Here is a 13,098-nt window from a genome sequence, read left to right as displayed (position 1 = left end):
AGGGTAAGCAGAGGGAACCTAGTGTTAAAACACTCCGTTCCAATTATGGCATTATGTTTCACACTTTTCCATGATTTTTGGCGGCATTGCAATCAATGCTGACTCAGCACTCTAAGCGGCGAACCTCAACGCTGTACTTTGTCGCGTTACTTAAGCGATGATATGAAAATATTAAACATTTCTCTCGCCTGAGTGGGAATCGAACCCATACCTGTTGCGTTTAAAACCGCACACTAACGTTTATTAACGTTTTAACTAACGTATTTATAAGAAATTCGAGTTAAAAAAATCACATACTTAAGTAATATTACAAGCGAATAACAGATTTAGCAACAACTTCTTACTTTTATAACGTGGCTTATTCAGAATTAATCACATTTAAATTTACAAATGTAAAGAGGATTCAACTGTTAAATTTGTTAAGCAGCTTAAACCTTTTGAGAAAGAGATTAACTATAGAATACAATATTGCTACGAAATGTACATAATGTTCGTTGTCATTCTATGGCTTCGTTAGGTTGTCACGCTTTTCGCTATTTTAAAAGGTAGAGAAAGACTTTCTCTCTGAAGGAGAGATGAGAGACACAGAATGTTAAAAACAAGCCAGGATGTCACGGTGAGAATGAAGAAGAACGTGCTCAGGTGGTGTGGGCGTGACGAAAGAATGGTGAAGAGATTTATTAAGCAGGAGCGATAGGCATGGCGGGTAGTAGAAGACATAGAATGGTCTTTGAGAAATTCCGTTCGCTCCAGCTACTTGACGTTGACTTTGATTCTATTAAAATATACTAAAAACATAGGTATATTAAATAATGGGACCGTTACCACAGAATTCCGGAGGTATTACCTGTTGAATTATGGAACTCAACACCTCGCTTTGTCTCGTTAATACAGCGAGGAAATGAAAATATTAAATGTTTCATTCTTCCAATTGAGGATCGAACCTGTTGCGTTACAGTCGCACACCTGTGCCCACGCACCACCACAGTTCTCGCCAGTGGTTTCACAAGTGCGTTGTCTGTGACGGAAGAGCGTAAATATTTTATTATTTCAATATCCAATTCTTCTAAATAATTCAAGTTACAAATACGAATTTAAATTAGATTCATACTAACATATGTATGTATGTACATATATGGTAATAGAGTGGCAAAGTGTCACAAACCATGTAATTAATTAGCAAACACCCGATGTTGACATCTGACGACGTTATGATGGATAGAATGTATCAGGTCTAAGCAGTTAATGAAAGGATATATTAATTTAATATTCGTATTACGGTTTTATAGTCATTTACTGGCACGGAGAGATTTAGTGATACGTCACTTAGTTTGTGATTTGTATATTTTGAATACCTATGTATGAGTGCATATGCCTACAAATTAAAGTTTGTCTACTTTTATAAATAGTACTTCCCGTTGATCCGAAATCTTGAATGAAAGCTCGGTGGGCGAGCCCGACTCACACTTAACCGAATTTTTAATTTAGAGATAAGCCTTGGTGACGTAGCGAGTACGGCGTTACATTTTTTTACCACTCAACACGCTGTCTCGAATTTAATTATATTTATTTGTTCTCGTGCGGATCGAACTCGCTACCATCGCTATAATAAAGAAATTTTCAGATTTGGCCAAAATTTCGAACAAACCTTAGTTAGGATTAGCATCAGCTTGTAAGCATCTTGTGTGGGAACAACAGAAGTTGCAACAACCGTGTTAAAGTTCCGACGTATGGGTTAGGTTAATTATCAGTTAGAGTCTTTAGACATGTTTAAGATAATAATGCATGTATGTATGCGTGTAGTGGCGGAACTTAACGCCGCGTTTTTGTTTTTTTACCAGAGCGAAGAAATGAAAATAATTCGTTTCTCCAAGTGAGAATTGAATTCACAGCCATCGTGTCGAATCATATTTACAGTAAGACACTACCTCTCAGTAACTTACTCGTATTACTGCATGATAATTTCTACTTACATTTCTAAAGAAATAACTTTTATTACCAAATTCTAAAGCATCGCAATGTCTAGGAATGTAATTAATTTCTTTTCTTTATATGAGTAAAATATATTTTTTAATATGAAACCTTACATTTCTAATATACTATGTATATAAATAGTATTTACTGTACTGTATCCTATATTATATAGGTCGTTCTCTGACACTGAAGTACTAGCACTAATTACATCTTGTACACTCGACGACAATTATATGTTTATTTGCTGCTTTTAATTTATTTTATATGTGATATGTTTATTATAATTATATTTTAAGCACGGCGTTTAGATCTGCAATTCATCAAATAAGCCTAAATTTAATTTTTTATAATTAAAAATTTGTTTCGCAGCAGGGCAGTTTCTTAACACTGAACCCTATTGATACTTTTCCAATGCGGGATAAAGCGTGAAGCTGTTAAAAAATATATTTGTTTTGAGTATTGGTGGTAGTGTTTGGAAGTGTTACCCAAAATATTACGTGTTTTGAGTTTCTTCATATCTTAACTTATTCTATTACGTATGTCTTAAAGGTAAGTAAAGGTAGTTTATTTTTAATTTTCATACATTAATATTTGACGTCGCTTAATTTTTTTGGATTGAATTATTTTCATTTCTGTCCTAACATTAGGTTCCCTACCATGAATAAACAGCATGAAAAAATAAAATAAAATACAAAATTAAATATCCACCAATAATTAGCCCCGACTGTACCTAGACAGTACATAAATTCACGCTTGTAACCAACACGGGCTTTGTCCGTAGCACTGCCATTTGTATTTCTCGTAAATTCCTCACATAATTAAACACTAAAGCCTAACTTGAGTTATGCGCTTAGTGCGAGGCTGCGGCGTCCGTTTCGATAATGATACTTTATAATTGAGTTGTGGAGATATTTCAGGATTGGATATACATACGTATGTACATATAAGTTTATGTAAGGATCTCTCTTTGTCTAAATGGGTTATTGGTATGTGTAGAAATTTTTGTTTAGCGACTTATGTATAAGAGTTATTTTCTTTCTCTTAAAAATATTATCTTTTTTTAAATATTATGTAGAATTCAACGTTGCGTTTAGTCTTCACACAGAAGTTACCAACATCAGGTAACAACCAGAGCGAGGAAAATCATTTCTGTTAGTAGAAATCCAAATATATTTTCTTATGAACCACCCAATTGCCGAGACATTGCGGTATAAATGGCGGACATCAACACCGTGCTTTGTCTTTTTTACCGGAACGAGGAAATAAAAATAATTCATTCCTCCAAGTAGGAATCGAAGCTACAACCTTCACACGACGGCGTTTAGCCACGTCGACAAAACAATACAAGATTAACTTCCCATAATCCCTTTATAAAGAACCTCTCAACTAAAGGAAAACTCAATATCAATACGAATTCGTTTCAATCAATAAGCTAGGGTCACCATAATTAATGTTAAGATGGACGTACACTGGGGCTATCTCGTATGGGACAGGGATGAGACAAATGGAGGTCAAAGGTACTGCCTTTGTTGTAATCCAAGAGAGCTTTGGATGATAATAGAAGACGGTTTGGTTTGTTGTCGATAAAGATAGCAGGTTCAGGTCCTAGTGGGAGTTTTTGTTTGTTTTTTATTTCTTTACAAAATTAGAGAAATTAATTGATCTAGCGATAATGAAAAAAGGCAGTGTAGGCAGAGGGAAACTTACTGCTGAGACATTTTGTTCTCCACTTTTCAAGATATTGTGCTTATTCTTCATACCAGACTTCGTAATGAAAACTCCAAATATATTACCAAAATAGTAATTTTCTTTGACCATAAGCTGCAATATAGTTTAATACCGGGACATTCTCTCTGCTCATTCACTCTAATTTGGTCGTCGCGACGCGACGTGTGAAAACTATGCGTCCCCTTACCCGTGAGACTTTTAATCATAGTAGTAATATTATACTAGCTTTTATTTGTGGCTTCGCTCCTGTGATTCAAAAGAAGAAATTGAAAAATGTTGTTTAGGCCAGTTACGTGGCAGGGGCAACAGCACCCCCTGAAACGCGGCAGATAACGGCTTCAATCCCCATTCCAGGAAATGAAATATTTAAAATCTGCTTCATGCTGTATCCCGCAACCAGCAGAGTAGGCAGAGGGAACCTAGTGTTAAGACACTCCGTTACCCAAACAAACAGGTGGGAAACAACCACACAGCCGTCATATATCTGACTGTAAGCAGTCAAATGTCCATCAAAGACCTTCTTAAATATAAATCCAAAATTTATATATAAAATTTCATACATATTTAGCACAGAACATAAAACTAACGGTAAACCGTCAACAGTTAATACGTAACGAGTGGCTTGGCGTCACTCCAACTCGATTGTGGAAGTTATCATCCTTTTGCACGATAGACCTAAGTTAGGCTAGAGCTTTCTGACTTGAAGCTCGTTCTAGTTCAGGCCGTATTTGAGATGATTATACAAGGGATAACGTGGTGTTGGCGTTGTCGGAATTGCTGGATTGAGTGCTTTTGGAAGTTATGGAAGTAGTGTTTTTTTTGGTCTTTTTTTCAGAGTAGACAGAAGGAACCTAGTAACCTTAGATTTTAATTAACAGAATTCAACGCAGTGTTTTGCTTATGAGATCAGAAAAATATGTAAATAAATTAATTTCCTTTAGTAGAGTTCTAACATACAAACGTCGACTTTAAATTCACATACTGTCCTACTAACCAAAACGGAACAGACATACATACGCTACAAAATCATTATCCTCTTTCTAACACGTTCGGTTAGTAAAAAAATAACAGTGACATACAAATATATGTATATTATATACGTATAGCATCACGAACCTTTCCTTGCTAATCTAACATTTATAAATAACTCAATATCTACCGGATCACAATTTGTAGAGTCCCATCGATTATCCTCTAAACCATTGTCAACCATATAATTGGGGAAGGAAGAAAAATAAATTATACACATCGTATTCCTATAATGGAATGGAGAAATGAATAATATATAAATATCTAATTAAATACAAGACCGTTGTGCCGCATTGGCGCAGTGTGGGAGTTCGATTCCCACTTTGGAATTTGAAGTATTTTCTTTTACTTGCCTTGATAATGAGACAAAGGATTGAGTTGAATATGTGTGAAATTGGATAGTTTCCAAAAACTAACCACCCCTCAGCTTGGAAGAAGTCCGGAATATGTTCGAGTACAGCAATAACTCTTGAGGAGGTCCTTACTTCCGGGCCAAAATCGAGACAATTCCGACGTATAGAAAATACTGTATAAGGTCCTACTGTTTTTATCAAAATTACATTTTAATTTTTATTATACGTTGAAACAATTTCAATATTAATAGAAATTCTAAGCTGTTGTGCATCTGCTAAAGCGGTGAAATGAAAAGATAACAAATATAATCGTCCCCCTAAGTGGGAATCGAACTCACAGACATTTAGGGTTAGAGGTTATCCTCTGCGCTATAACTGATCGTTATCCTGAATTTTGAAAAAAAAAAGCACTAGAACTAAAATACTCATCCTGGTGACATCTTATTTTAAAGTCCACAAGTCTATTTTCCCACAAGTTTATTACGTTCACGGAACGTTAAATATATAGCTCATTTTACGATCACTAGGTACCTGCCGCAATGGCATCGCTGATTATACTAAATTGGAATTTCTTCACTTTAAGGGCTCAATTCTTAAGGAAAATAGAGAAATAAAACTGTTTAATTATTCTATTATTAACGATGTTTTGGTTTAAAAATCTGTACAGGTGATGGTGATTCGAAACTGAGTCTAAAATTTATACTGGTATCTTACCGTTACTTACATTAACACTATAGCGTGACTGCACACGAGATGGTTTCGGGTTTGAAATCCACTTTGGGGAAATAATATATTTAATTTATTTTCATTTTGTCTCGAAAATTTTGCGGTAAGTGAGGAACGGAGTGTATTAACACAAGATTCTCTCTACCTTAGGTAATGTAAGCGGTGTATGGCGTGAAGTTAAAAAGAAAAACAAAGAATACTCAATGAACTAAGAATAGAAGACGTGAGGCGCGTCAAATTTCTTTCAAATTTTATTTTCTACAATCCCTCAACGGCTTTAATTCTATCACTTTTCTATTTTAATAGACCAAAATTATATAAAACTTTACAGTATTTGTTTTGTTGAAAGCGCTTATCTCAGTAACTATTGATTTCATTATTTAAGGCTATACTCTATATTACATTTTAAATTTATCCCGCAAATTGCAGAGTAGGCAGAGGGAACCTGGGAACCTAATGAAATGAAAAAGGTGTAATAAAGTAAGTGTAGTGTATTTTCGATCACATCAAAATTGTACAAATATTACTTGAATAGCCCGTTTTTTAAACTAATCCACTACTTTCAATTTGCATATATTTCAAGTATTAAGCTGTCAAAAGTCATTTGATTCATTATAATAAACACAAGTCACTCCATTTAAATAGACGCACGCCCTAGTCATGAGCTCATCATACAATCATGTCGATGTGAGAACCAAATAACCGCTTTTATTAACTGAAGTGGCGTGAAGTTGGGTTTAAATGAAAATACTAGTTAAAATTTTGTGTTAATTAAGCAAAGTTAAGAATATCTCTTTTGTAGCTTCTTGGTGTATTCCGCACAAAATAAGGTAAGTAGGGTGTACCTGGAAACCTAGTGGTAAGACATTCCGCTCCCATTAAAACACTTCCGGTCGGCGCATCTTGCCGAATTCTTCAGGCATTGCATGTAGACTGGACGAATATCATGTACGTGACATGTTTTGTCCGCTTACCAGAGCGCTCTCTCTACTCTACTCTCCCTGTACATCTTAGTTCTTTTTCTCTTTACTTTTTTTTCATGTTTATAACGGAGAAATCGATAGATATATAAACAAATACAGTTATCGAATGTAGAATCTCTTCCTCTTTGGTAAAAAAGTCGATTTTTCCCGAAACCGACACATAGAAAATCCGTTCCCCAATTTTCGTTAACTATTCGATAAATTGCGTTTTGACTGGCAGAATTTCCCATGAGTGTGAATCGAACCCACAACCGTGGCTATACGTTTTAAAACAATCATATATTATAACATAAAAAAAGCTAGAAAAGTCATATTAGTTGAATTATATACGAAGTCACGTACTTTATGGTGATATATATCTTCCTTTTCATAGAATATAAAACAGTCTTTATTTCTCACAATCTGACAGCGATCATTTATCACAACGCAACAGGAACTAACGAAGTTCAGGACTTCGATCCCTACTATAAAACGTAAACTACATTTACTCACGTATTTAAGTAGACGCCAGTTGTGGTGCAGGAAACAAAAATGTGATTGTAAACGTTACGGTTCTTGGTTCGATTCCAATTTAAGGGGAATGGAATATTTAAAAAAAAACCTTATGGCTGCGATGTAAAGAGTATGTCAACGTTTTCTATACATAGCTACGTTAGACATTTTACTATTATAAATCGTAGTAGCTCGCAGGTGATTGTTAGAACCTGGCATAGAACCTTACGCTGGACATCCGCCAACTATTGAGGTTCTGTTTTCAAATGGACTTTTGTTACTTCGTGCGTTCTAACTGTTATATTAGATATTTGAAGAATTTACGGTAGAATTTAGAATGAAAATGTAATATTATATTTTATTTCAGCTTCATCCTGCATACCAAAACATAGAAGATCAATGTGTTCCTGGGAACCTAATGTTAAGTTAAGACACTTCGTAACTATTGAGACACTTTCAGACATTTAATTTATTTGCCAATTCTTTGATTTCCGCCGAATTCTGGAGGCAGTGTGTTGAGTGGTCTAACTAAACGCCTCAAGTTACCTCATTACCAGAACGAAAAAAGTCTTTTCTGCCTACTCTGGTATATACCCGATACAGCGTGAAGCAAAAAAAACTTTAATCCACGTGGTGACAACAGTTTTAATAATTTCATACATTAATTAAATTCGTAGAAAAAGTCAGTTTACATCTGTTATTATAGTATTAGACAAATTAGTCAGTTTGTTTATTTCGTTTTTATGAATTAATCTTCTAGTTAAAGATAAATTACAAACAAAGAGACCTTAATCACCTTTGTCACGGTTGCATGATTCAGATCTGTTAAAAAAAATACACCATTTTCCTATACTTGACTTTAGTTTTTTTAATTTTGCAAATCTTAGTCTGCTAACTATTAATAACTGCTGTCGTATTTTTTATTTATCAGAATCATATAGGATTTAAGAGCCTTTCTCTCTATATTTTTCCTATTTACATCAAATTATAGGGCCAAAGCATTTGGTAAATTTTCTTTTTGACATATTTAATTTGAATCAACTACAATCTCAATCTGTCAAATAAAAATGTAAATAACAAAAATACAAAAAAAAAACACACACAAAAACACAATTTAACCATTGCATTCCAAACTTTAAAATATTTCACAATACGAGTACACAAACCATTAAAAATGAGAAATAGAATTCGCATTTCATTAAGAAAGTGCTCTAGCTCGTATGTTATCATTTGGTAGCAAATGGGCCTTATTTGGTCCTGAAAAAGCAGTTTATCACATTACCTTGGCCGTTCTCCAGGAGCTCCAGGAGCTCGAGCTAACAAAGAATCGCCAGGTTTACTATTGCATACATGAATTTTAAACTTACTGTACAGTCTAGACGTTGAAATTGCATAGTGACGAATGGTTAAGAGAGTTTTATTAAAAGTTAGGTTTTATAGACCCAATTTATTGTGTGGCGTAAGTTTTTTATCAGTCATTAAATGGTAGTATGGAGATTTATAAAATACTCGCTGTCCATATTTTTTATTGTTTTTTTTATTATCTTCACGCTGTATCCCGCACACAGCAGGGTAGGCAGAGGGAACCTAGTGTTAAGACACTCCGTTCTCCATTTTCTGCTGAATTCTGGAGGCATTGTGTGTTGAGTGGCAGAACTCAACGCCGCGCTTTGCCTCGACATCAGAGCGAAGAAATGGAAATATAAACGTAAATAAATATTTCACTTCCTCGAGTGGGGATCGAACCGACAACCATCGATAATAATAAAAAATCGTAAGTAAATATAGAAAATTTAATTGTTTCATCAAAGCTGAAAGTGAACGTTGTTATATTAGAACGAAACTCAACAAATTAATCTCGTTACATTCGCGTTCTAGCTACGAAAGTTAATGGCATGGGCGAATTACGTACGTCTGAAATAACCTTTTCCTTATTAAAATATGGCCAAAGATATTGTTATTTCTATATTTTTTGCATAAATTATATATATGTTTTAAATATTATGTAAGTTACGTGTAATAAATTTAGTTAAGTTAAGACCGTCGTGGCGCTAGGACACAAGATTATAGACTAAATGCGACAGTTATGGGTTCGATTCCCACTTAATTTATTTTAATTCTTTTTTTATTATCGAAATACATTTAAAATGTCAAAAATATGCAATCAACAGCATTTACGAAACGAATAACTTTTGAAAACTAATCCTATAATACCAATTAAGCAATTGTATTATCCCGAGTATGTATCCCAAATCTAAAGGATTTTTTTTAAATTCCTACTGCTAAGAATGAGTTCTAACTGACATATTAGAGTTTCAGAGTAGCCTGATAAGAACTACAACTTAGTGGTGAGAGCTGAACGTTTTCCAAGAGCCATAGATTCAAATCCCTCTACGCAAAAAAAAATACGCTTTCTACAATTATATATTTATTTTATGATGGCAAGAAAACTAAAATATATGAGAAAAATGAATTTAAAACGTATCCACCCACTAGTATGTTCAAGAACCCTGCGCAATACACCCATGTAAGAAATACGACGTCGTACGCTACAATTCATGGGCCGGTAGGATGCCAAATCGAGTTCACTTCCAGGAGCCATAAAATAAAGCTATTATCGTCGATAAAATCAACGGTTTATTCACGCTGAAACAAATAAACTTTTTAATTGTAACAAAAATTATATGTTTTGTAGCTTTCTTAATGTAAGTTTAAGGTGAAATTGATGTAGAGTCCAGGCGTGGCGCAGGGGTTCAAGGTGTGACTGTGAACGCGGTAGGTTGTGGGCTCGATTCCCATTCGAGGTAATTAAATATTTAATGTTTGTATTTATTTGCTGTAGTGTCGAGGCAAAGCGCGACGTTGAGATCCGCCACTCAACACGCAATGCCTTTAGATCTGCCTCTACCTACACTGCTATGTACAGAATAAATAAATAAAAATAAATTAATAAATAAAATATTTAGTCACCCAAACAAATTATTGATCCTGGCAACTCATGTCAGTCATAAGTGATGTAGCTTGCTTAGAACATATGGCTTAGTGGTCAGTGTGCTTGGACGTTTCTATGGGTTCGCTGGTTCAAATCCCGTACATACGATAAATGCTTTATACGTTTTTTAAAAAAGTATTTTTCTTTCATGAGTACTGCCGTTGTTATATAGGATCAATTGCTTCTATAAATAAAAACAGCAGCATAGATTTTTCCTCTAAATTACATTCATAGAACTATTTGAATAGGCCACTCTACCCGAAGAGAATGTAAAACAATAATTTTATTTATAAACTTTTATTTAAAAAATCTAGTAGAAATATAAAGTGTAGTCTATGAATAAAAGTGAAAAAAATAAAATAAAATAATCAAACAACTGCGTCAATAGCGTGAATATTGCTAAAACTATTATTGAATATTTTTTATAACATATCATAAAAAAGAAAATTTATTATTTTACGGTTATATTTGGAATTTTTATTTTAATTTTTGAGGCCACCGCGGCACAGGAGAATCTAACTGTAAATGTTATAAATGGGACAACTCGGACTGTCTTAGTTCTTTACTGGAGTTTAGTAGGTTTTCTCTGCCTACCTCTGCCTGCCATATTTAACAGCCAAGTATCGTCGTGCATATTTGTAACAAATACATTGATTGTAGCTTGCAACTCCACTGTGGGAAATTACAAAAAAGTTGTCGCATAAGATTCCGATCTTTGGCATGTAATCCTTTTGGACTGGTATACTAAGATAATATAATTTAAAAAAAAAATCAGGAACAGAGAAAATGGAATAATATAGACTAAGTTGCGGGCTATAACTTGTTTGATATATTATATTTATAACAAAATTACTAACTCTGTATTTCTAGTAGCAATATAGACACGATGACCGGAATACGGTGCCAAAGCATTACATGAGTCAGTTTCAAAACAAAAGCTTAGAAGGAAGCACAACGTCTTCCTCGTTCCTCGTTGGAAGTACTCCAGTGGATCTTGTTCCTTTATAGAACTTCAGTTTATATATCAAAAACCATTTGAATTATCGTAAATTTCTATTGATATAAAACAAAATTCAACAAAATTTGAACTTAACAAAACAATGTATTACTTTATATACTACTGTTAAACTAAATGTGTCGAAGACATAGTACATGGCCTGCGGGAGCCGGGACTCTAGCACCATCCTTATAGGTCCTGAGCCAGCCGTTAAGTCGGAGAAGTTCAGGTACCTTGGATCCGTTATGCACGAGTCTGGAGGCATCGATCACGATGTCCAAGGGCGGATAAGCGCTGCCTGGGCCAAATGGCGGGAGGTCACTGGTGTGGTCTGCGACCGCAGAATACCGCCCAAGCTCAAGGGGCTGATATACAAGAGCATCATCCTACCGGTTCTTTTATACGGCAGCGAATGTTGGCCGGGACTATCTCGGCACACTGAGGAGCTTCACGTCACGGAAATGAAGATGCTGAGGTGGATGTGCGGCGTAACGCGGTCTGACCGCATACGCAACACATTCATTCGAGGTAGTCTTGGGGTCCGTGACGTAGCGGATAAGCTCCAAGAGCGTCGTCTGAGATGGTTTGGCCACGTTACGCGCCGGCCTAAGAACTATGTCGGATGCAAGTGCCTTGCTATATCAGTCCCTGGAGTCAGACCTCCTGGACGCCCAAGGAAGCGCTGGCTGGATGTCGTGATGCAGGACATGGGACACAATGGTCTAACCACCGAGGACGCAAAAGACCGTGCAAAGTGGAGTAGGTTGAGTAGGAGGGCAGACCCTGGCAATAGCCGGGATTAATGCCAGGAGGAAGACTACTCAAAATTACTAATTATTACTAAATATTATAAATTCAACTGAATATGAAAACAAAATCAGAAATTGTAAATTCATATTGAGCCCATTTTTCCTTAACTATGCTATGACTTTCATATATTTTCAATATCGCAAAAATATATATATGTCTTAACTCTAAGTAATCTAAATGTTTTCATTTACATACGTACATAAATTTACATTTCAGAAAATAATGTTTTAAACACTACATAATTTATATATATATCTCTTTAGTATAGGAGTGTCGTACATATATATTTAGTTAGTTTAGTTAAAAGACCTCCTACGTTAAATTGGTATTCCGTTTTGGAACCAGTACTTCTTAAAGTACCAATTGAAGTTGTCAAAATATGTTGCAAAAAAAACTATTTTCATTTTCCATATGAAATTAATTATAATAATTATACATTTGTATTTCTTTCCACAGAGTCGACTTCAGAAACGGCCCATCAGTCCACTGGGCTGTAGCTGGTGAATTCGGAACTCGAGCTCGGTTCGTCCTGAACGAATCTGATCCATCATCAGCCCATCTTGCTGTGGACAAGGTGGCAAGATATGATGAAGGCGTATACAGATGTAGAATAGACTATATCGACTCTCCCACTAGGAATTATAGAGTCAATTTAACAGTTATTGGTTAGTTAATATGCTTGTATAAAAATAGGTTTAAGCAGATTAAAAAAAATATTATGCTAATACGAATACTATAATACTGCGATTTTTAAGATATAATACAGCTTATTAATTAACAGTTCCACCAGATGGCCCGAGAATATACGATTCAAAGGGCAAAGAAATTCTTGGTTCCATAGCTGGGCCGTTTCGAGAAGGACAAGATTTACTTCTATCTTGCCAAGCATCAGGTGGTGAGTAACTTCTTTATTTTGTAATATTTGTTATGGCTGCCATCGTGCATAGGCAACTTTAAAAAATATTTTTTTTTTAGGATACTTTAAAATAAATTATATTTTCTACATAACTATAT

General features: G+C 34.9%; 1 protein-coding gene across 2 annotated transcripts in view; it reads left to right on the top strand.

Moving 5' to 3' along the window:
- The window catches only part of LOC146536602 (adhesion molecule nephrin-like), a 94,243-nt gene that overhangs the window by 51,271 nt on the left and 29,874 nt on the right, over positions 1–13,098 (top strand). For both annotated transcript variants that reach the window (XM_085188986.1, XM_085188985.1), the window contains exons 4-5: positions 12,541–12,749; positions 12,866–12,979. In XM_085188986.1, the coding sequence (XP_085045112.1) occupies positions 12,541–12,749; positions 12,866–12,979 (323 nt within the window). The remainder of the gene's footprint in view (positions 1–12,540; positions 12,750–12,865; positions 12,980–13,098) is intronic.

This window comes from Heliconius melpomene, chromosome 8, assembly GCF_056956725.1.
Source record: "Heliconius melpomene rosina isolate 202511_hmr_F chromosome 8, ASM5695672v1, whole genome shotgun sequence".
Taxonomy (NCBI): domain Eukaryota; kingdom Metazoa; phylum Arthropoda; class Insecta; order Lepidoptera; family Nymphalidae; genus Heliconius; species Heliconius melpomene.
The sequence above is the reverse complement of the archived record's forward strand: the minus strand, read 5'-3'. Positions and strand labels throughout refer to the sequence as shown.